Here is a 23,524-nt window from a genome sequence, read left to right on the forward strand (position 1 = left end):
AGTTGACACAAACTGCAGTTGTGAAGAGCTAAAACCCCAAATTTACCATTATTCAAAGGGCATCCTTAATGCATGCTTACAGAAAAGTCTCCCTGTGATTTATTGGACCTGTGGGTGGTTTTGAAAGGAAACCTTGCAGCTCTCAGGAGAGCACAGAGGCTGTAATCCCCAGCCCTGGGCTTTATGAGCAGCAGGTCAGTGCCTATGTGTCTGCAGACACTTCAGAGACTGCCTCACTGCACACAGCCTCTGGCACCAGCTGCCTCTAAAAGCCAACACCAGCAACAGCTTCTAACATTGTAAGGACCTGGATAATCCACCATTCACACATGAGCACCAGGAAACTTTCCCAGACCACGGTGTTCACACTCATCAGGAGGATTCCATGACATTGACATTGCTCTGGTGACTACACTGAACACAGAGCTTCCAAAGGCCATCAGCTGATTCCCAAAAAGAACAAGGCCCTTCATGTACCCATCCAACTGAGTGATTCTAACAGCCCTGTTTCACCCACCTGGCCATAACAACATGGTGGTGAGAATGCCATTCCAGAGAAAAACCACCCATTAAATTAGTTCCCAGAGTTTGCCTGGACCTACTTGTGTGTCTTCTACAACATCACAAAGGCCACTAAGCCCATTTTATAGATCGAGAGGCTACAATTAATGGTAAGCACTGTATAGGAGGTGGGCTTTGTCAGTGTAAGACAGTATATGGCAGCAGACATTGCTGTATGCTGAAGGCACCATTAAATAGTGGAGAAAAGGACCGTGTGGGTATGGACTGCAGCCAGGCCTCCTCCTTCTCTCTGGGACTTTGCACTGCTCTGAAAGAGATCTGTTCTTCCATTCAGGAAACAAAAGGCACATCCATCCAAGTAGCTGAAACATAAGACAGTAGGGAGAAGGTCCTTTGTGTCAACTCTTATAAATCAGTGTGTCAAGGGCAATTCCTACTGCAGCAACTGCATTCTCTCTTCCCTTCTGCAGAATAACTGCTTACATTTTCTTCCTTCTTCTGTTAACAAACCTGTTGGCAGTGCAGGATTTAGTCTGAAAGCTGTGGATATACAGACCACACAAAGGGAACAGAATTAGCTTGGTGACCCCAAGCTATGAGTTTGCTTTGGTTTTGGAGAGTCAAGGATGAAAGCCAAATACCCTTCCATTGGTAGGAAGCAGTGAATGAGCTGCCTTTGTTTCCCCTTCCTAATCACTTGTATGTATTTACTTAGCAGCTTTGTATTTACAAGAGACTATGCTGTGTTGGCTGCCTTAGTGTCAAAACCAAAATATTAATTGCTGCTGCAACTTACTGCTGTCAAAAGCAAGGAAAGGAAGAAATAAAATCTTAACACAGATTTGAGACAAGCACTGAAAACCCTTAAGATTTGTAACAGATCATTTCAGAAATCAGTAAGAGGAAAAAAAAAAAACACCCAAAAACCTACCCACATCAAATTGTAACAAAAGATATCACCTCCCATAAAAGCAGAAGTCCTAACAAAACTGGGTAAAGAATATTAACAACATCTAAACACAAAGAACCTGTCTCATTCACCTGAATAAATGTATGAAACACTTACTGCTTTTTCCTCAAGAGCCAGGAAACTGCGTGGTTCAGTGCCTGCAGCACTTGATGGAGACACAGAAGCTGGTGTTCTGCTCCTGGCCTGCCACGTTGTTTGCTTTACAGGACCTGGCCAAGCACACGTCTGTGCCTCAGTCTTTTGCTGACAAAATGTCAGAACTAAAGAATCAGGATCAAATAACTGAAGTCACAGCATGTCTCTGCTAAGAAACGCAAACTTCACTTATCCAGAGGCATTTTACAACAGGTAGAGCTCCATCTTGTTTATTACAGTGAGATTACTGGCAGAGCAGGCAACAGCGGAAATGAATTAAAAGCAATTATACAACATGACTGAAACAATCAATTAGTGAAACTGCTCTTACTTCCTGAAGACAAGAAATGCAGCAGAGAGTAAAAGGTCACCTCCCAAAGGTTTACTTGCTTATAAGCCATTAACATTATTATAAATTATTAGGAAATAGGCAGAAGTTACACGGACAGGGCAAACCGATCGCAGCAGCACTACATCAGCAAAGACTGCATGGGTCAGAATATTCCCAGTTTGCAAAACATACACAAAAGAATGAAAGCTAATTTGCAAGTAATTAAAACGTTTTATCTGAAAAACTTCATGCCTGTTTTGGATCTGCAAAGCTCCCCACTGGAAAAAAGACTCAGAACATCAAAAAGGAATTAGCAGCAGGGTGCGCAGAACCAAACGCGACATAAATGACATCTTGCTTCTGAAGGTGCTTGAGTAAGGTTGCAGGGTTTTAGAAACTACAAACACTAATTAATGCTGAAAAGTAACAACCTTTAGGCATATTAACACTATCTGATGATGATATAAGCAATGTATTTGCTTTATTTATAGAGAGCCCGAACATGGTGACACAGAAACGACCATCTGGAAACTGGTACCCAGCCACAGAGCTGCTGATCAATCCAAACATCATTCTGATAAGGATGGTTTAAATGAACATGGACATTATTTTATTCTGGCAAAAGACTTTTAAGGTGACAAAGAGATAGCAGACTGCAAATGAAGTCATAAGGACAAGCACACTGATATTAGTGTGGCACACCAGCTACCAGCACGGGTAGATGTTTTTGTGCCAGTCTGCAATAAAGATCAATAACATCTTCTATTTTCTGTTCAGTAAATATCTATCTGCTAAGATTGCTTAGGAAACACCAAGCACATGTGTACAGGACATCAATATGACTTCTGCTTCCTTGGGAGGTCCATGGCAGCAGCACAGAAATTTGCTCCAAGCACACACGTCATCTGAGCTCACCTTTGGGGATCCTTCTGAAGCTTTGCTCCCAACCCCTCTTCCTGTGTGCACTTTCTGATCTTCCCCTCACATAATAAACACACTGACCAGAAGGGCACCCTCAGTGTACTCTTACAGCAAACACAAAACACCTCTGTTTCTCCACAAGACTGCAATCCTCAGCCCCTGCCATTAACAGCAAGCACTGTATTGCTCCATGCAATGCTAGCTGAAGCTCGGCACCCACTGCACTTATTTTGCTTGATGCTGATATCAAAAACTGACCTCTGTGCACCACTCATTTCTTGATAGCACGTACATAACATGGATACTCACCTCCAGCAGAAATAAGCTCCAAGGAAGTCAAACACTGCAAGCTTGCACACGCACCAGTGTCAGTGCTGACTGCAGCATTTTGCATGGGCACAAGCAGAACATGCCTGAATTTAGCTCATGCTTCATTACATCTAAAAAATGCAAGGAACTTTTTCCAATGCAGATGAATCTACCTCTTCGCTTTGTACAGCAACCATATTTACACTCACGCTCATTAAACAGAAAGAAGAAAGTTTCCTTCATCTAAAGAGAAAGTGAGAAGTATTTCCAGCACAATTTCCCACGAAAGGTGTGTCTCTGTATCTCCTGAACTGTCTGGATTTTACTAACTCTGTTTGGAACACGCAAGCTGCTTGTTCAGGAGAAGGAATACATACAGAAGATGAGTGACAGCTGAAAGGGGTTTGGTAATCATGATCACCTGCATGCAGCCTCCTATGGGACCTGCACAGGGAGAAATCTCCAAATGGCAGTTATTGCATGAGGCTGAGCACTGCTTCCCCACCTCCACCTACTGAACTCCCAGACTGCACCTAAATGCACATATATCTCTGCTTTCTAGGAAGAAAAAGTAAGTTACCAGTAAGATCTAAAGGCATAGTTAAGAAGAGAACAGTATTTGTGCCAAGATACTGCACACAGAGCTAAAAAAAGCCCTAAAACATCTGCAACCGCAAAGCCAGATTTATCCTCAGGAATGTGTGTATTCCAGTTGCTGGGAAAATTATAAAATAACAGCAGTACACATTAGCAGTGTGCCTTGTTACTAACTGAAAACACCAGATCTGTAAGGCAGATCCTATGGCCTCGTGTCAACCAAGACAACTCCTGTCTGAACAGAACAGGATTTGGTTTTTGGACGAGCGGCCCTGAGCTGTCTGTGCACTCACAGCCCCAGTCTGTGCATGCTCAGCACAAACCTACCAGGCTGTCCTCTCCATGTGGGTCTTTGGTGCTGGCACACACATCCAGGATGAACTCTATGGCTTGACAACTGCACCAGAATGCAAAAAAAAAAATGCTACAGAGCAAAGGATTAAATCCAAGCACATTGATTCAGTGGGAAACAGCAGTTGTCTTTATGCTGTTGTTAAACTATCACCATCCTCCTGCCCTCGGTGCTGAATATTCACCTTGAAAGCTTTAGTGGAGAAAAAAATTACAGAGGAAATCATTCAGTCTTGAGTATTGTAGAGGTTTAACTTTGTTGTAGTTTTTGGCAGCAATGGGGGAAAATACTTTCTAAAAGCACTACTGACTTTCAGCACAGCAATTCCTTGAACGTGTTGACTTCCAAGTCAAGAAGGGCAAGTCTACGTCCTGTTTTTATAATATAAATAATATTCAGGGATTGGAAAATTGATTATTCCTAATTTTGATCCAAGACAGGTTATCAGGAACAGAAAGAGGTACCAGGAGAGCCAGTTTTCACTTAATCACAAATACAGAGCATGAGCTTAATAAATGTTCTTTTCATGCAGTGCCATTCACACCACCTTAAAAACTATTCCAGAGACTAAAACTGGAAAATTAGCTGCTTTATTTCCAAGTACAACACAGCTTACTGTACTGCAGCATCAGCCAAAGCTTGAGGCCTCATCAAGGTAAAAATAAAACTCACTATGATGTCAGTTCTGAGTTTTTTCATTATAAAAAAGAAATCCCTCAGTTCTACAGTTGCAATTTTTTTTTTAACCAAAATAACTGGTGACAAGGAAAAGCCTGTGCTGTGCCATACTTTGCTGACTACATCAGTAGAACACATGTTTAGTTGTCCTGGAAATTGCTCCTTTTAGCAGGGCAGCTATCTGAAATTACTCTGAAAGGTGTAAATGGTTTTTACATGCATTTATATGTAATACACGTATTTAATTGGAAAACTGCCTCTTTTCTTTTCTTTTCTCCCTGTGTGTGCCATTGTCAAAAGAAAGCATCACGAAGTAGAGGAGTGTCAGCAGAAAAGCAGTGTTGGCCTGAGATGTTGGTAATTTCAGCAGCAAATATCAGCAAAGGCTTTGGGGGGTGATCTTACAGAAACTGCACAATTTGCCAGCACAACACTATCAGCTCTGTAACAGCAGCCAGAACTTCTATCTTGGGACACCACAAGCAGCCTGATCAGCAGTGAGTTCTGTACTGTAACCTGCAGGAGGAAGGCAGGAAAAAAGAGAACGTTTGCTTAATTAAAAGATTCATTATTTAAATGAACGTGCCTCAATCCACAGATCGTTGCTTCTCTGGATGGAATCTGTCCTTTCTCCACCACCCAGACATTCTGATACTCTAGCACAACCTAGTGCTTGAGAGCAGCAACAGCTCAGCAGGAAAAGTCTCGTTGCCCTACACACCTCACCACGTCTTCAGACACAGCTGCAAATCCTCCTTGTCATAAAAGCCCCGCATGGATCAACAACTCTCCGAGTCCTCATGTTAGAAAAGAAATTGCAGAGACTAATTAACAGCCTGTTTCCAAACCTGCCACATCTATTTCTCTCACAAGGAGAGAACAGAAGACGCTGCTGTCTCCTCAGCCAGGGCAGAGACTAAGAACTAAGAGATCTTAAATCAGCTGCTTCAGAAAACTGTTACCCACAAAAATACAGTGTGAGCATCTAAGAGGTTAAGGGAGAGCAGCTCTTTGGATCCTTATCCAGAAAGGAAGTAGCAACGACAGACTCCGGAGTTCATTACTTTCAGAGGGAGGAAAAGTCATTTACAGTGAAATGATGGAAGCAAACACTGCGGATTCTTTCATCTCCAAGGGGAAGAAAGCTCTCCATCAGCTAACTGGAAAGAAATCTCAAGCAAAGCCTTTCATTCAAATAACACCTCCATTCCACGGAATGGAATTGATTAAAGCCTTTAGTTTTTCATTTAACAACTGAGCAGTGTTGAAATGGTCTTGGACATGGACCAAAGGGAAGCTCAATATTTCCTTGGAGACATTAATACTTTAGAGCATTCAACATATAGTGCATTATATAGTAATTGCATAACATATGCCTTCTGTGCTTGGTAAGAAGTGGTGCCAGATGTGCTCTTGACAGTTCTAGCTTGAAGTGCCTGAATGGAAAAGATTAGAAGAAACCAAGTGCCAAGACCACACTAAACAATTCTGTTTCTTATTTTGTGAAGTACGTGGCAATCACAGTGCTGGCAACATCTCTACCAGAGGACTGAAAGTAAAATTGTGAAGGATGCTCAAGAAACTGAAGTATCACAGTCCAATCTGAGTTCTGATAAGTGATGAACGCTGTAAATTTGTAACCTACGCTGGTGGTTTGCTCTTTGCTCTCCCCTTTTTTCCCCACTTCTCAGAAGGAAATTACTGGGAGCAATTCTTTTGCTTCACTTACAGATTCTGATTCGGAGAAAAAAGTCAGAGAAAATGACATCTAAAACCAAAGGCACCTCCTGGCAGCCATGAGAAGAAAAAAATAGTCAAAAACTCATTTATAGCTTCTAACAATTTTGACCTCTGCAGCAGGCTTAGGAAGGCAAGTATTTCAGTAGATCTGCAGAACAGTGGGGCCCTATGGGAAGACAGTGAGAGATTTATAGCTGGAATTCTCTGCATTATGACCCAATATTACTTAGTACTTCACTCTCATAATCCGATGGATGATCCTGGGAAACAGAGGTATCTAACATGGGAAAAGAGCTCCCATGCCTTTTTCTAAGAGCTAACCCAGAGGTCCTGGTCAAATTCCATCAGAAAGGAGATGGAAATAGGAAAAACTTCTTCTCAGAAAGAGAGGTGCTGCAGTGGCACAGCTGCACAGGGAGGTGGTGGGGTCACCATCCTTGGAGGTGTTCAAAACTGCAGAGATGTGGCACTGAGGGCCGTGGGCATCGAGGAGCGGGGTGGGCTTGGGGATCTGAGAGCTCCTTTCTAACCCTAATGATTCAGTGCTTCTATGATTTGCAGACACAGCTCTTTACAGCAAACAGAGTATTTTCTCCTTGCCTGAAACCAGAAAATAATTAAGATAGATTGCCCACTACATAAATTAGAACCATACTTTATGAAATGAGCTGCAAGAAGCTAGACAGCAATGCACAGACCTGGCAACTTTTGTTCCACAAAGGAAAGCACTTACAAGCAAAGTTACAATACTCATGACAAAGCTTCCAAGTTCCAGCCTCCTCTATCAGGGGTTAGGGATGCTGAGATCTGAGCTGCTGATAGACTGAATGGGAGGATAACGATTTGTAGAGAGGGGTCACTGAAAAGTCAACAGAACAGCTGGCTGAGTCTGCTTTCTACTCAACTGCGCTTTGTCAAGGATAAACCCTTGCATTGTAGCACTGCTCGCAACCTGCACTTCTTTTTGTGACAACCAAATCAGCAAAAGCCCCTCTGCAGAGGATGAAATCCTTACGAGAACCAACAGCTGAGAAAAACGCAGTCAGTGTACATACAGCATGCACTAATCCCTCACAGCAGTCATGCGGGAGCAACTGAGTCTTTGTTTTTTGCTTTAAGAAGCAGATGACTGATTAAAGCTATTCAGGGAAGCAGCCCCCTGATTCCATTTTGTTTGGCTCTAATTACTTACAACAGGCTTCACTTACACTCCAAAGAGGTGTCTGACAGCATTAAGCATTACTAGTACTATGAAAGGCATTCACACCAAAGAGAAACACTACTCCTGAGTCTTCTTGTAACTGTGATGGAAATCTTGGATTTTCTAGGCAGGTCTTGCCATAATAAGGGACTGTATGTTCAGCTTTACAAAAGACTGCAGGGGCAGGGGGGAATGCTGGATTGCCACATTTCAGTAATAGAAACATGCAACTCCACAGTCCTACAGAGCACTAATAATAGCTGACAAGTCGCACAAACATGGGTGATGTATATCTTAGTTTGCTAAACACTGATTAGCATAATCCTGAGATTGGATGTGGGGTTCACAGCTTTAGGAGACACTTAGCTTCAGAACACCAGGCTTCTCAAACACCTGTAAGAGGCATTCATTACCTCCCTGTAACACAGCCATTTTCTCCACCTCTTCAGAATAAATGTGATTTGGGTTTTTTTTTTAAATGAAGAAAGTTCATAAAAATAAAAACATGGATAATAAACTGAGATTTTGTTTTGGGTTTGTTTCTGGCTCGTTTCTCTTCATTCTCTTATCTTGCTCAAAACCCACTTACAGCTTCCTCAGAACATTCCATGAATTCTACTTCATGCTTGGACAATGGGAAACCACACTAAAAACAAAGCACTGACAAAGTAAATGATAAAGTACTGAAAAATACATTTGTGAACACAGCCAAACCCAAGGGAATCCTCATGCCTGTAGGTGTTCATGAGTGAGGGGAAAGATGTCTGGATGAATACTGAAACGACAAAACGCTTCCAATACCTTCCTCGAAACCAGACAGACTGTCATACTGTGTATGTGAGAACCTCCTAACATCCCTGTTAATTTATACTGCTCAAGGATGGATCTCTACTTACTTGGTCAGCTTATGGCCCTTCATTGCAGCGAGGAACTCTTTGACAGTCTCAGGACTCTGGTACCTGCACGGTGTTTTTGAGATGTATTTCAGTGTCTGCAAGGAATAGCAAGAAAGTATGCATTAGTCACCAGTTACTCTTCCCATGTTGGCTATGAAATCAGGCATTTTTGAAGAACACTCATAAAAAAAAAATAATCATACTGTCATTTTGGCTTTTAAAGGTTCTTTTTCTAATTATTACTTACTTTTTTTGTCACAGATCTCACATTTCCTTCTTCAGTTAAGACTCTACTGATACTTCTCAATGGAGTAAGAAACGGGCAACACAGAGCTTCAACCTCATGTAATGAAAATTACATTAGTGCTTATCCAGGAAACCTGTGAATTCATTTCACAGATATACCCAGAGAGCTCATTACACTTCAGGTTACAATTACAGCTTGGATGACTCCCCCTGTGGCTTTGGATGGTCATTTCCCTGTTCTGCCCAGAACCCAAGCTGCCAACTGAAGGCTACAGACAAGGAGTGATCTTTAGAAAGCATTTGCTTTCTTGATTTGGATTAAATATCTCAGTTGGTACTCAGACTGTGATACAGCTGTGCTGAACACCATCACTCAGCTTTATTTGTTGTTTTAAAACCAAGAGATTCAAAGCTAGCTGAAAAAGGTACAGGTGCACACGTTCAATGCTTTGTTGTAGCTCGTAACGCTTGGGAAAAGCTGAATACTGTTCATCTTTAAAACCATACTTAACTCCTGCCAAGTTTTAATGAATTCCGTGCCAGGAATGCTCCCACTGCTCATCCATTAGAAGGCACTGCAGTTGCACAATGCTAGCAATGCCTCTCCGGTCTACAGCTGTTTTCATTTTTTATACAGGTTCTTGGCACTGCTTTCTTAAAGCTGATAGAAGCAGGTTAGCTGGGTTGTGAACATCTGGCAAGGTTAGTGCAGTATCAGCAATGTTCATCTGCCTTGAGACCATTTATTTCTGCTCCATTTTTAACGTAAAACTTACCAACCTCAACTAACTGCTGCAACATGTTACATCTGCTCTCCTTTGTTTAAAGCAACACAGCACCTAGCAGGCAGATCCTACCTTATGGAACTGGAACTGAGCAGATCGAAAAACAGTACTGGTAATATAACTCTTAAAAAGAAATAAATCAAACTCAATTTCCTGGCTGCCTGTGCATGGGAAGTAGCCCAAAATGAAGAGTTGGGAATATTGAGAAACAAAAGAAAGGTCCAGGAAATCCTCACATTGTCTGCACTGTGTGCGTCAGCAACTGCAGGATTTGAAAGAGCATTGGCAAAGTCTGCTTTGAATTAAGAAAAGAAAATCTGCAGCTGTTGATGCTGTGCAGCTATACACAAAGCCTCCAAGTACCATCCAACCCATCCAACTAAGTGGAGCAATGAGGCACATTAACCAGGATACCATAGGCACACAGCAGCTGTAATAATAACACAGGATCTCTAAGTCTGTATGTTATGCTCTGACGTTTCTTCTGTACTCGTAACTATTCTCAGAAAGTCTTTAAAGTGAATACTTATATTTAACAGTCTGAAACCAAGTCAGCTGATTGAGTTTACACAGCAGAAACCGAGACAGTGGGAAAAAAAGTTTTACAAGACCATCGTGTCAAATAAGAAGATATACAAGTGTATTTCCTGCTTACTTCCATTAAAATTTGTTACTTTACAAGCCTGGGTAAATAAAAATAGGCTTCAACAGCACTTCTGCTTAAGAGAGTTGATCAAATATGGATTGCTGTATGCTTAATGACCAGGTTCACTGGGCTGCTGAGAAACGCATTTAAAAGCACAATAAGGGGTCAAACAACGATTCCTGCTGCAAGTTGTCTGCCCTTTTCATACCAAATGGCTTCTTATTTACCAGCAAAGACAGCTGACACCATATTGTCACTCAATACAATTGTTTAAAGGAGCAGTTTCTTCTCCAAGTTTGTCTTTTTCCACACCTCCAACTGAAGTGCCTGATGTGCACCAAAACACAGCTCCTCGTTTAACAAGCTGTGTCTGCTTACTTCAAAACCAATGGATACATGCAAGCACAGAACTCAGCAAGACATACCCAGCATGAGCAGAAACAGTGGGATGACACATCTGGTTCTCTTCCAGCCTAACATAGAATAAAACGTACCCAGGGTTTACACTTCAAGCTTCGCTCCCTGGATAAAAAATGAGCATCCTACTGGTATTTAACATGTAGCAGTGAAGTAATTAAAGCTTTAAGCTGCATGCCAACATAAAAGTAATGAAAATGAAAATATGTATACTCACAGGGTCTTTCTGAGCTGTTTGAAAGAGGCAGAGGAAGAGACTGTCAGTCTCCATGAAGATTTAAATTAGCTTTTTGGTAAGCCTCTATTTCGTTGAATCTGAGGCTTAGGAATTACAGCTCTGTACCTATCCAAACAAAGGCAGAACTAATAGAAAAACAAAGCCTAGGCCAAATCTTCTTCACACGAGTAGTTTCACCACTCAGTGGGATCACTCATGCAAGCAAGGCAATCTGCTTCCAACTGGCTGCCAATCACAGTGCTGCTCATGCAGTCCTCTGATACGGACACAAGAGGTCATATTTCAAGTGTGCTAAGAATTTGCTACTTTGGTGTATTCAAAATGTTAACAATCTGTATTATACAATGTGATTAGCTCTTTCCAGCAATAGGTTGAACATTTGCTACCAATCTGGCATCCAACTGCTGTCGATATTTGTACTAGTAATTTTGTGATTCCAATCGTCTGTGCATTGCTCTTCTGATAAAATCTATTTTAGTTGGAAATTATTAGTTTAATTCTGCTTATAAGAAAACACCCAGTGTGATCTGTGCCTCAGCTCTGAAACCATGCTTAGATGGCATCATCAATTAATCACACAATAGCAAGTTCTGGCCTGGGTCTTATAAGGGTATAATATGTGCAATCTCTAAAACAAACAAGCAAACAAACACTAAAACAAGAACTGAACAAAAAACCCCACGGTTTTTGTTTATTCCTTTTGTAAAGAATTTTAATCAGAGCCAAAGTCTGTGATCTGCAAGCACGTCCCAGCTAAAGAAAACTTCCTGAAAATGAGCTTTCTTACAGCAGGACAGGCAGTGCTCTGTTATCTGGGAAGATGGGAAGCTGGAGCTTCCAGAGAAAGGAGAAGCCTGGTGATGCATATTTGGTGTCTGCCGTTTCCAAACTCCTCCCTGGCAGCACTGGGCAGTCTCAGCCTAAAATTACCCAGATCAGACTTATGTCTCTGCTTCATTACTTGCTCCCACTGAAAGGGGGAACAACTGCAATGAGAGCACAAAGTAACTGGGCAGTCAGACGGATCCAGTGATCCAACACCCAACAACAGGAGATCTAAATGCAGCCAGAACTGACCCTAGAAATATCCAAGCTATGATCACATCACAACACATCTGAGCTTATAAATCACACTGACAAAAGTATCACTACATGGAACCAGCTGCAAGGCTCCGCACTTGTAGTGCAGTCAGTCTGTCAGTCTGAGTAAACTGACCAGAGATTATGAAAATTGACCAAAAAAAATTAATGAGGGTAAACGTGATGCAGAATGGCCTAACAATTTGAATCAGTGCAGCTGGGGGTATTTTACAGTCACCCACCTCATACATGATCGTGTTCAGATTCTGCTGACCAGAGCTCTGCTTGCTTTTTCCACTCTCTTTGCGCTGCTGCTTAAGATCAGTGAGTAGCTGGAACACCTAGAAAAAAAGCAAACAAAAAAGCTTGCAGTCATTTGAAAGCATTTTACCTAAATATATGACATTGGGAAAACAAGCAACCCAAAATCCTAGCAAGCAATTGAAACTACAGAAAGGATTACTTCTTTGCTGACTGCACCAGCAGGTAAAATGAGAAAATATTCTGGCATCAGGAAGCTGAATAAGGAGATGTGTAAATCCATCAAAGCAAGAGCAAACAGATTCCTAGCACTAATTACATGTTATCCAAGAGACCTAGGAGAGAAATCAGCAGGAGAAACCTATTCTATCTTATCCCACGTCCTAAACAGAGTAGGGTACATACACTGCTGTACATACACCACTGTGATGGCACACAGCTCCTATTTAAATACAAGTAAGATGCCCAAAGAAAATTCCCTCAGATGCAACAGCAACACTTTCACACTTACAATGAGTGAGATCCAGAGGATAAGCCTGAATGCAAGGAAAACATTTTGATTTTTGCAACTATCAAATCAGCTGCAACACCACAACTTCTTTACGTGTCACAGTCAGATGAGCAGCAAAACATTGTGAAAGCCTCACAATTACTGCTTGATTCCCATATTACACCACATCTGGTTGAAATTTCTTCAGATGTTTTCCCTCTGCTTTACAGATTATCCAAAGCCAATACCCACAGCACAGTAACACACCACTTCTTAGTGCTTCTTCTTGGTAACTGGCTTAATTCAAGCTCCACTGAAATTATAAACTTAAGAAGGACGAATGGAAACATTTCTAGATGGTGAGAAACACCAACACAGCAGGTAGGAGCCCTGCATTTACTTTGTGTGGTACTTCTATGAAAAAGGAACATGGTGTCCATTAAGCACGAGCAGGCAATCCTTGAAAGCCAAGCTGAAACTATGCAATGAGCAGCAGACAACATGAAGACAACATGACTGCTGACAATGAGGCATCAAAAACCAACCCCAAGCTCACAAAAGAAATTCAGGCATAGAACATTAAATGCATCAGTCTTGAACACTCCTTTCAAACACCAGTTTCTGTGCAAAATATTACCTTGATAAAGAGAATGTGAGCTATGCCATCAAAGAAAAGAGAAGCAAACAGGAAGAGGTCCATAGTTTTAAGGGAATCAGTAACTTGAAGAGCAGTAAAAAGCCATGCCCAATGTAGCTGCAGGCACTGCAAATCCCTTCCTGCAAAGGGCTGAAAGCTGTACACATGACAACTGCGCTCTGAAAGCTGAATAAGCACTCATCAGTAACTTCATTTTCCCCACTTCCTTCTGCTCTTTTTCAACATATGTGGTGCATTCACTAACATCAAGACAAAGCCAAACAGAATTTTGTCCAAAGAACACAATGAACCGATTCTGCAGTTCTCCCTCCTCCACGCCACCCCTTTGGGACACCCACAGATTTCACAAAATGGGGCCAATGCCACAACTGAGCCCCAGCAATACCAAAGTTCCATCATCCAAAGAAGGAAGCAGAGATGATTTTGCAATAAATAACCTCCGAAATACTTGCTATCTTCTGTACTGCAATAGTACACTTATTTTGAGCAGATACTTAGTGCCAGTGTGGCTCAAATCTACTTCTTTGTAAGACAGCTCTCTCCAAGTGCCTCATTAAAGCTCTTCTAACAGCCACCAGATGGTTGTTTTGCTGTACACACACAGCTTGAGAGAAAACACTTTAAGATTTGCTTCAGAATAGGATAAAACAGCTGTGCAACTTTAAGCCTCAGCATTAAAACAATATAAAGAAAAAATACGGTTTACTGAAATCATTCAAAAGCCACCTTCATAAACAATGCATGGAGAGCTTCCTGTCACCTGGCTGAAGTTCAACCAGTGTGAACATCACAGTCACAGAACACCCTGAGTCAGAAGGGAGCTACGTAAGGATCAAATCCTCTCTAATTTCTTTCTACCTCATTAAAAGAAAAAAGCCCACAAAAAATGCATCTTTACTCTGGAGACAGGAGAGTAATTACAAACTTACCTACACTAGAAAATAAGACTCTCCAGATTTCCTTTTTCTTTTTCCTTAATAACAAATAAAATAGGAGGACAAAGCAATAATCACAGACAGGTCTCACTTCAAAAAGAAGCGTGCAGGCGACTGAGCACAGCATCACAGTGCTGGTTCAGCATCAGGATGGAGACAGACGTACCTCAAAGTTACTCAGCAGTGCAGCATTCGCATCTTTTCTAAAAGAAAAGAAAAAAGAATACAATTATTTACGGTCCAAAAGAAACCGTCTGCAGTTTTTCTTTGCAGAATCACAGGCTCTAAAAGAACGGACACTATTTTCATATTTCCTCACAAAACCATTCAGAAACTTATCTGTGAGGAATCTACAATTACCAATCTGTTGCCACATCAGGAAAAGCATTATTTTTCCACAGCATAATCGTGCCATAAACATCCATCATATTTGGTGCACTTTGTCCCACCACCCATAACACGCTTCCATCTCGCACTCCTTTTATTCAGACCCACTCACCCAAATTCACCAACTAAACCCAAATCTTCTCTCTTATATAGAAAGGCATCCAGTTCTATTTGACAGGAAAAGTCATTAAGATTGCACAGACTATTTATTCATTAGCGAAGAACAAGGAAAGAAAATACAATTACTATTCCCAGACAATGCACGTATGAGTGAGTACAGCTATGCCACTCAATTCACACACATGTTGAATTCTAAGAACAAATGAACAGCCACACAAAAACTTATCAAAATCCCTCTTTATTTATTATTTCAATCTTCACACGACTGCTCCTTCTCCAGCAGCAAGAGGCTGAGTGCCCTGTTTCCCACCAGCTCTACACTTATTAATTCTGTCCCAATTAAGAAACACTTGCTGTCCACCACAGGTGAGCTGACTGCATTCTCATTGAGTTAAATGTGTTTTTAAATTAATGGTGCAACTGTGGCACCTATATTGCGTGGTACTTCTATGAAGAAGGAACACGGTGTCCATTAAGCACGGGCAGGCAATCCTTGAAAGCCAAGCTGAAACTATGCATTGAGCAGCAGACAACATGAATATATTACTATATATTACTATGTACTTTATATTACTATATTACTCCTATATTACATGATTATATTACTCCTATATTACTCCTGCATATTGAAATTTTGTACTCGGAAATTAAAAAAAGGGGACAGAAAAGCCTGACGCAGGACACCATACATTCCCCTCACAATACATTGTGCTGAGCAGTCAGCAGCCACAACAACAGCAAGTTGCCATACAAAAGGAAGGAAAAAAAAAAAAAAAAAGGCTTTTCTCAGGTCTGCGCATATAACAACAAAAAAAAAGGTACAATGTATTGTTAAGCACCATCCGAGGCCTGAATAGAAGCGTCCCGTTCATCGCTTTCAAATGCGTTAAATGCATCCACAAACTTCCACAGGTTCCATCATTGTTTTTACATGAAAAGGACCTCCTAAAATACGCTGAGATGAACTCCAACTTCCATTCTGCTGACTCGAGCCAAACTTCAGCCAGTGAGCTCACGCAGCTGCCATTCACGTTTTACAAACCCTATAGCTTCTGTTGTGAGGTAAATGCAATTCTTCAGAATCTTTGCATCCAGGCCATGCTACACAAATCCCTATGGATCAAAGCCACCCTTTGTTAGGAATCAAAACACCGCTGGCCAATTGCGCGGGGAATCATCGGGTGACAAAAGTGAGAGGATCTATAGAGCAAATACATCACTGGGAAAACGGGTCCCTGGGAAACCTATCAGAAATTAAATTATTTAAAACAACCGCTTTGTTTTTTTTCTGTTTTTTGGTGTTGTTTTTTTTTTAAACACCGCCATGCTTATTTTCCTTCTTACAGTGGATGGTAAATGAGCCAGCCTAGATCTTAAGCCTTCAACACTGCTTGCTGTGCTGAAGCACCAGAGCTACAAGCTGGAAAGCAAGCCCTGCTTCAAAAACGCTATAGAATTCATTTTTGCGACATTAAAACTTATCAGTCCCAGACGAAGACTTAAAAAGGAACGCACCAAAAGAATAAATAATCTTTCTTAGAACCGAAGGCCCTCCTGGGCCTCAGCACAGGACAAACACCATCACCCCGCGCCCCACAGCGATGCCAACAAGGTAAACAGGCGCTCGGCTCAGACGCACACAGACTGTATCTGCACACACAATAAAAACCCCACACGCAGCACGGCCCGGCAGCCCGCACGCGGAGCAGCGCCGCAGCCCAACCCGCCCCTCTCCTTACACCTCCATCTTGTCCGCCGCCCCGCGCAGCCGCGCGATGGCACCGCCTCGCAAGGGGCGGCCCCTGCCGCAGTGCAGCTGGACGGGAGCGTGTGGTGAGGCCGAAGGAGGTTCGGGAGAGGAGAGAGGAAGCTGAAAACGAAGAGGAACGACCGAAAAAAAGCAGAAACAAACAAACAAAAAAAACCAAAACGTTCTCACAAGCGAAAAAGAGCAACTGCATTGGCCGGGAATCGAACCCGGGCCTCCCGCGTGGCAGGCGAGAATTCTACCACTGAACCACCAATGCTTGCGTTGTTGGCTGATCTTCCCACCTGAATCTCTTATGCTCTGTTGCCAATCTTGGTCGGCATACAGACTTCTGTCATCTTTGCATTGCAATAAAAGACCTTTCAGGCATTCACAAACCTTTAAAATAGATGCACCTACGAGTCCCTCCGGATGATACGGAGGATGAGAATATACCATAAAATCACAGTCATAGAATATCCCAAGTTGGAAGGGACCCACAAGGTCCAACTCCTGGCTCAGTGCAGCACCACTCAAAAGTAACAAAACATGGACCCTTTGTACATTGAAAGGAAAGGCAGATTTCACTTGCAGAACAATAACTACTGCAGACAGAAGACTTGGTATGAAAAATGTTATTTGGAGTGGAAAATAGCATTGCTGTAGTCCTTCTAAATCAATATCAGGCATTTGCAAATAGAAAAGTAAAGCCTTATTGCTGTATAGATGTGTAGTCCTGCTGTGGTCTGATTTTTGTGTGTTCCTGTGTGGAGACAGGAGCTGGACCCAACGATCTTTACAGGTCCCTTCCAACTCGGGATGTTCTCTGATTCTATGAGTCCCATACACTGCTTGCTCATGGCAGGGCTGTAAGAGCAATAGAGGAAAGAAGATGGGTTAGACATGTTGTTCCCACCACCTCCCTCTTATAGCAGCAGCACAAAACCCACTAGCTAATATTCTCTCCGGAGTCAACCCAGGAGAAAATCTACTCTCAATCTGGGTCTTTGTTTCTCCTTGAGGTGTTGCAGATTGTTGGCCAGTTCTGAATGTTTTGAGAAAACAGAAGCACTTCAGGAGCCATCTGAAGTGCTCAGCCATAAACAGCTCTTGGGTGTTCAGGTACAGCCATGGTCAGATACCTTAGTGCTGGCAAAGGCTTAAAGTTTTTCAGCCCTTTTCATTTGCAGATCCCTAAAAAAGTTTCATTAGATATGTGGATCCATCCACGTACAAGTTGTAATACAGATGGAAATTATTTTATACCCTAGAATCACTTTTCATGGAGTCCTGAGGAAAAAAAGAGCCAGGTGAAAAGTCTTTAACCTGCCGACTGAAAGCTGTTGTCTGACCCAGTGGAATGGCTGCAATGGATGCTGGTCTTTTTCATGTCAGGATTAACTGACCTTCCAAGTTGGCAAATGCCCTTCAACTTCTTTGCCATGTTTCTAATCTTGCCCATGAAACTGCCTGTACACCACCTCCCAGGTAGACTAAAAAGAAGAAAAGAATTTAAAAGCTTTCACTTGAGAATGTTATTTCCAGACTTTACCAAATTTCCAGAGTTGTGTTCCAGAAGCCTACAAATCCTTACGTGCCTCTCGTCACTCTCTGTAGATATGGATTCAAAATCTTCAGCATATTAATTGTATTTCTCCTATGTTAGATTTCTCCCCCAGCACCAATTTATCATCTTTGTGTTCAGTGTTTCTCCCAAAGTTTTGTTCCAGACCTTTTTTACTGTCCACAATGACAATGCCCAATCCCAGCAGCTAGAAAGAATGAGCATAACACAAATGCCTCTCTCAGTGGCCCTCAACCTTTTTCTTTCCAAAAGAAATATTCTTCCTACATTCTTCCTACATTCTCCCTAGCAGAGACATGCAGCCTGTTAGGGTTGAAATACACAAACGACCAGCTACAGGTCCACTGACATCATGCAAGGGGAATCTCTAAGAGAGAACTCATTACCATTACGTACAACTCTGCAGGAGAGATGGAGTGATTAGAACTTTGTTTTGAATTGCTGCACGTTAGATGTTAGACAGTTATGCTACACCATCCATAGGGAATGCAGACATAGGTTTTTCTAAATGTGCTTAGCATGTCAACATTTTAAGCATTGGCTTGTGATTGTTACCACTAAGGCTTGGTAGAGAGGGGCCTCGGTATTAACTATTGAAAGCAGGGGGCCTAGCAATTGCTATTGAAAGCAGATCTGCAGGGTATTTGTATTCTTTGTCATGAAAGATGTTTACTGTATTCAGCATTTCGCTGATCACCCTATAGTGTCTTTTTTTCTTTTACATTCAAAATTCATTAAACAAGGTTGTTGTTTTTTTTTTTTTAACAAAAAATGTCAGCACTGCTTCACACCAGTCTAGCTGACGCTGCGTTTGACCAGCACTTTCAGCCCACTGCGCTTTTTATTTTTCTAAACCAAAATGACACTTAAAAAAGAATGTTTTTAAAGAAGATATATTGTAGCTGTTTGTCACCTCAGCCTCAGTTATGAAAATGTTATGGATAGAGGATTTCTATATACCACAAAAGCACTTTCGGAGCTGCACTCCACAAGTATTGCGCTCTTCCAGCAAAACAGAAATAAGCACTGTGAATAGCAAGGATGTGAATGTGATTGCTAAAGCAAGTACAAATAAAATTCAAATCTTAGAGCACATTAAAATATATTTAACTGAACTTCTCCATGCTGCAGCATGGGCGATTTCCTCTTACTACTTCATTGCATGTCATCTGGGAATGGTAATTTATGAATGATGTGCCATTCTCTGTGCCAAATGGAAAACAAGTGGACAACAAAACACCCTTCCATGAGAACCTCCTCAGGATTGACTGGGGACTGGGGATCTGGGGGGTCATTCTTTCATTAAGCAAATAAAGGACTGAAAGAAGAAAACAGACAGCAGTGAGACATCAGTACCAGCACAAATGAAGAAGATAATAATGATGAGGATACGTTTCAGTGTTTGTTAGAAGAGACCTATTCTGCAATTCTATTCCCCTATTTTTCCCTCAAAAAAAAAAACCTTCCCAGCCCCAAAAGTCTTTAAGACATCTTATTTTTTCAATGTTCAGTTTCACATTAAGGATTTCTGATTGGCTTTACAGCCTCACTTCCATTTCTATTACAACAATATTACTCTGTATTCTATGTTGCCCGCTGTATAGAAGAGATCAGTATGAAGTGTTTCATCTGAAAACAGGAAAAGAGAATTAATAACCTTCTAGATACAATCTGGGGCAGTGTTTGTACATAAACTAATCCCTGTGAAGTTGCTCAGTGCACAGTGATGCCGCTGATGGATCCCATGTGGAAGCACTTGTCCTTGCCATGTGTAATTCCAGGCATAGATTAATAAAAATAGGATCATCTGATAACAAACACAGAAGGCTTCTTGATCACAAAACTAGATTTGTGATCAAGACACAGATTATGAAAACAGCAGAAATGCAGCTAAGTTGTTGCTTTTGATTAATACCCGGCTGCACGTGGGTTGCACATTTTTGTCCCACAGCATCCATTAGAACAATTTATTTCATCACCACAGATATAACACATGAATGTGTTACTGATCTCTCATCTCACTTGGGCACCTGGGATCGTTTTTTTTCCCCTTTTTCCCTCTGGGCACATCCTGCTGGATATCTTCAGGCAGAAAAACATACAGTCCTCACTTAGGCTGTGTGCTAGCCTATACTCATACCACAAACATGAGACAGATGCTCTCCGTATCGGGGGCACTCAGGTTGTAAACTGAATGCTTATGATTCTCCCAAAAGAACAGCAATTTCCTGTCAAAGCCCAGAGTAAGGACAAGGACATTTGTAAAGGGTGAAAGAGGCAAGAAAAGTAGTAAAAATGATGGATTTCAAAGCAAGAAGGATGTGATCACAAAGCAAGCAATTAAGCAGTTTCCTAGTGTAGATGTCCTGGAGTAAATTGAAAAAGGAGACAAGTTGAAGAACTGAGAGAAAGAAGAAAAAGGACTGGACAGGCAGCTAAAGGGAAGGAAGAAATGGGGATGAGAAAATTAGAATATGTTTCATGAGTTTTGCCAAAGGTCTGTGCCATGCAGATGGAAGCATGCTACACTGTAGTAGCACACGGTAAGGCAAACCAGCAAGTGCTCTGTCAGAGCAGGAAAGTGCTGTGTCTAATGTGAAACTGATGCTGGGGAGCAGCTTTGTGAGCAGCTGTTTCCAATGCTCCCATTTTTTAAATCAATTCTTTAAAACCATGATATGTGGAGTTTGATGGAGTTAAGACATGGGCTATTTGCCAGGGCTGCAAAACAGTGACTGCTGTGGCACTGCACAAAACCCACAGCCTCAGGTTCACAGGACCTTCTCAAGATTGACCCAATGCAATTGGTGACAGCAGAAACCCTGAAAGCTGAAGTGTCCTTTGAAGTGGGGTGAAAAGGCTCATCCGCACGGGAACTGGAGACAGAATAGCTCCCAGCTGTTTCATTCTTGTGTGTTGCTGGCAATGTAGGTGGAGTGTGGATGATCCACCCAACATCCCAAGTACATTCTACCTATGTAGAGGGGGATGCCAGAGCAAAAGGACTCCTTCCATACAAGGATACTCCCTGACAAGGAGATGACCTGCCAGTTAAACCACACAGCAGACACTCTCCCAACACAGATACTCTTACACCAATATCTTTACAAACAAGCAACATGAGGGCATCTCTGCCAGCTCTCTTCTTCACAGCCACCCTACCCTCTGGGAAACCTCTCTCTGACCTTTTCCTGATTGAGCAGTGGCCGGACACAGGACAGGGGTGGGCAGCAGGAGGGGGGCCAGGGAGGAGGGGGGCAGAGCTGGGCTGGACGAGGGGACACCCCGCCCCAATGGGGCGTGACGAGCTGCCAGCCCAGGCTCCGAGGCACGTAAAAGCGGGGCGGTGAGACCGGAGAGCACGGAGCAACCAGCCAGGGCTGAGCTGCGGAGACGGTGAGCAGGGCCGTGCGGGCAGCTGGGGAGGCTCTGTGCTGCTGTGGGGCTGGGGCAGAGCTGAGCTGAGCCAGAGCTGAACTGAGCATCACTTTGCTGTTCTGCAGGTTGCACCAGGTGCCAGGATCGCTGCAAACACGAGCAAAACGTCGTCCGAAATGGCAACCGAGGTGAGGCTGAACTTTGCTTTTCCGATGGGGTGCTCTCGGGGTGCTGATAGCTGACTGATAGCTCCACAGAGCATCTAATCATGTTTGTTAGGGTGCTTCAGGGTGCTTCTCTCTGTCTGATTTCTTTTCCCAGAATTTTGAATGGAAAGGGAACAGCAAACATATTTGCTGCAACATACTTATATACTGCGATAATATGCTTCTTTACTACTTATATACTGCCATATACTAAGATATATTCCAATACCTCTTCCCCATCCAAGCGCTTAGCTCCCAACACTGGCCTTCAGCACCCCATCCATTCACAGCAGCAGGTTGCGCTCCCAGCGAGGGGCTGCAAAACCTTGCTTTCACAGCTCGATTCCTCCGCCGCAGTTCCTGCTGACAAACTGCTATAAAGAGAAAAGTTAATAGACTTGAGCACTTCGTGCCTACAGTTTCCCTCCTCTCTTCCGGCTGCCTGGGAAGGGGCTCCCGGAGCCGCCCGCTGTCCATGGTACCGGCGGCCCCGCAGCCCGGCGCTGCCGCAGCTCCTCGGTGTTTGAGGATTTGGGAGTTTGCTGCTCTTCCTCTTTTTTTTCTTACTCAACATTCATAATACTGAATGGTCTGCGCTTTAGCCATTTTGGTGTTAGCTTCAAATACTCTGTAATTACAGGAGTGTTCTACGAGTGTGGCTACTTTTAGCCCATAGCTCTTGGTCAACCGAATATTTTCTTGCAGTTTCCCCGCCTCCTACATCTGTGTTTCAAGAGTCCATGAGGGAGTTGATGACCTGTAGCTACCTTGAAGGATAGATCCATACAGTCCTTATGCCATATGCACTAATACTTGTTTCAAGACAAAATCTCTCCAACAGGGGTAAAATATCTCAGACTTGGACTGGACAGCTCAAGGCTAAATACCTGCAAAAATAACATTTACTCCAACTCTTCTTTTTTTTTTTTTTCTTCAAAGCTCTTTAAGTCCAGAGGCCTTTTTGATCAGTGCTACAGCACTGCAAAGGAAGATGCTGGGGCATGCCCACAGTTTTACTTGAATTATGTTTTACTTTTACCACGGCACTGAGAGATTTTTAGGAGAATGTATCAATAATGCATTCGAATATGTCCTTTAATTTCATTACTCTCAGGGGGATAAACTTTTGGGAGGAAGATTTGTTGGAAGCACAGATCCCATCATGGAGATTCTCAGCTCTTCTATATCCACTGAGCAGAGACTGTCTGAAGTTGATATCCAGGCAAGCATGGCTTATGCTAAGGCCTTGGAGAAGGCTAGCATCCTAACCAAAACGGAGCTGGAGAAGATCCTGAGTGGCCTGGAAAAGGTATTTGTTTCCTTCATAAACTGTCATGCATGCTTAGTACAGTTCCCACAATAGTACTTTGATGAACAGCTTATCTGACAGCATCTGTTGTCACCTCCCTGAGTTAATGCTCTAAAAACCATCCTTCTGTATCCCCATATCCTATTTCTTAGCACTAGGCATGTGGAAAAAGGCATGTGCCTTCCTGAAAGGGAATGCTGTCAGAAACCAGGGAAAACTGGAGAAGCCTCTGTGTATTGCATTTGGTACTCCAGCATATAATCTGGAAAGGAGATAAATGCTTAGAATCCATCTAGCTAAAGCAAAAATCCCTGATGAGCACAGTGTGGATACTTCTTATGGAAACCTGGTGCCTCTGTGAGGTGTGCTCAGCATGACCTGCCC

General features: G+C 42.5%; 1 protein-coding gene and 1 non-coding gene across 3 annotated transcripts in view; both read right to left on the bottom strand.

Moving 5' to 3' along the window:
* Nucleotides 1-22,287, bottom strand: part of LOC122166452 (CGRP receptor component) — a 33,185-nt gene extending 10,898 nt beyond the window's left edge. The window contains exons 1-4 of one of the 2 annotated variants that reach the window (XM_042830247.1): nucleotides 22,061-22,287; nucleotides 14,575-14,611; nucleotides 12,307-12,405; nucleotides 8,653-8,747 (exon numbers count right to left, since the gene is read on the bottom strand). In XM_042830247.1, coding sequence (XP_042686181.1) covers nucleotides 8,653-8,747; nucleotides 12,307-12,405; nucleotides 14,575-14,611; nucleotides 22,061-22,071 — 242 coding nt within the window. In that variant the 5' untranslated portion in view covers nucleotides 22,072-22,287. Of the gene's footprint in view, nucleotides 1-8,652; nucleotides 8,748-12,306; nucleotides 12,406-14,574; nucleotides 14,612-16,654; nucleotides 16,688-22,060 lie in introns of those variants that run through there. The other variant, XM_042830248.1, reaches the window with a different exon arrangement.
* TRNAG-GCC lies at nucleotides 16,872-16,942 on the bottom strand. The gene has a single exon. It is a non-coding gene; the product is annotated as a tRNA-Gly (tRNA).
* Nucleotides 22,288-23,524: the final 1,237 nt, after the last annotated feature.

Source organism: Centrocercus urophasianus, unplaced genomic scaffold (genome assembly GCF_019232065.1).
Source record: "Centrocercus urophasianus isolate 14NV4802_14NV808 unplaced genomic scaffold, USGS_Curo_1.0 seq_33, whole genome shotgun sequence".
Lineage (NCBI taxonomy): Eukaryota > Metazoa > Chordata > Aves > Galliformes > Phasianidae > Centrocercus > Centrocercus urophasianus.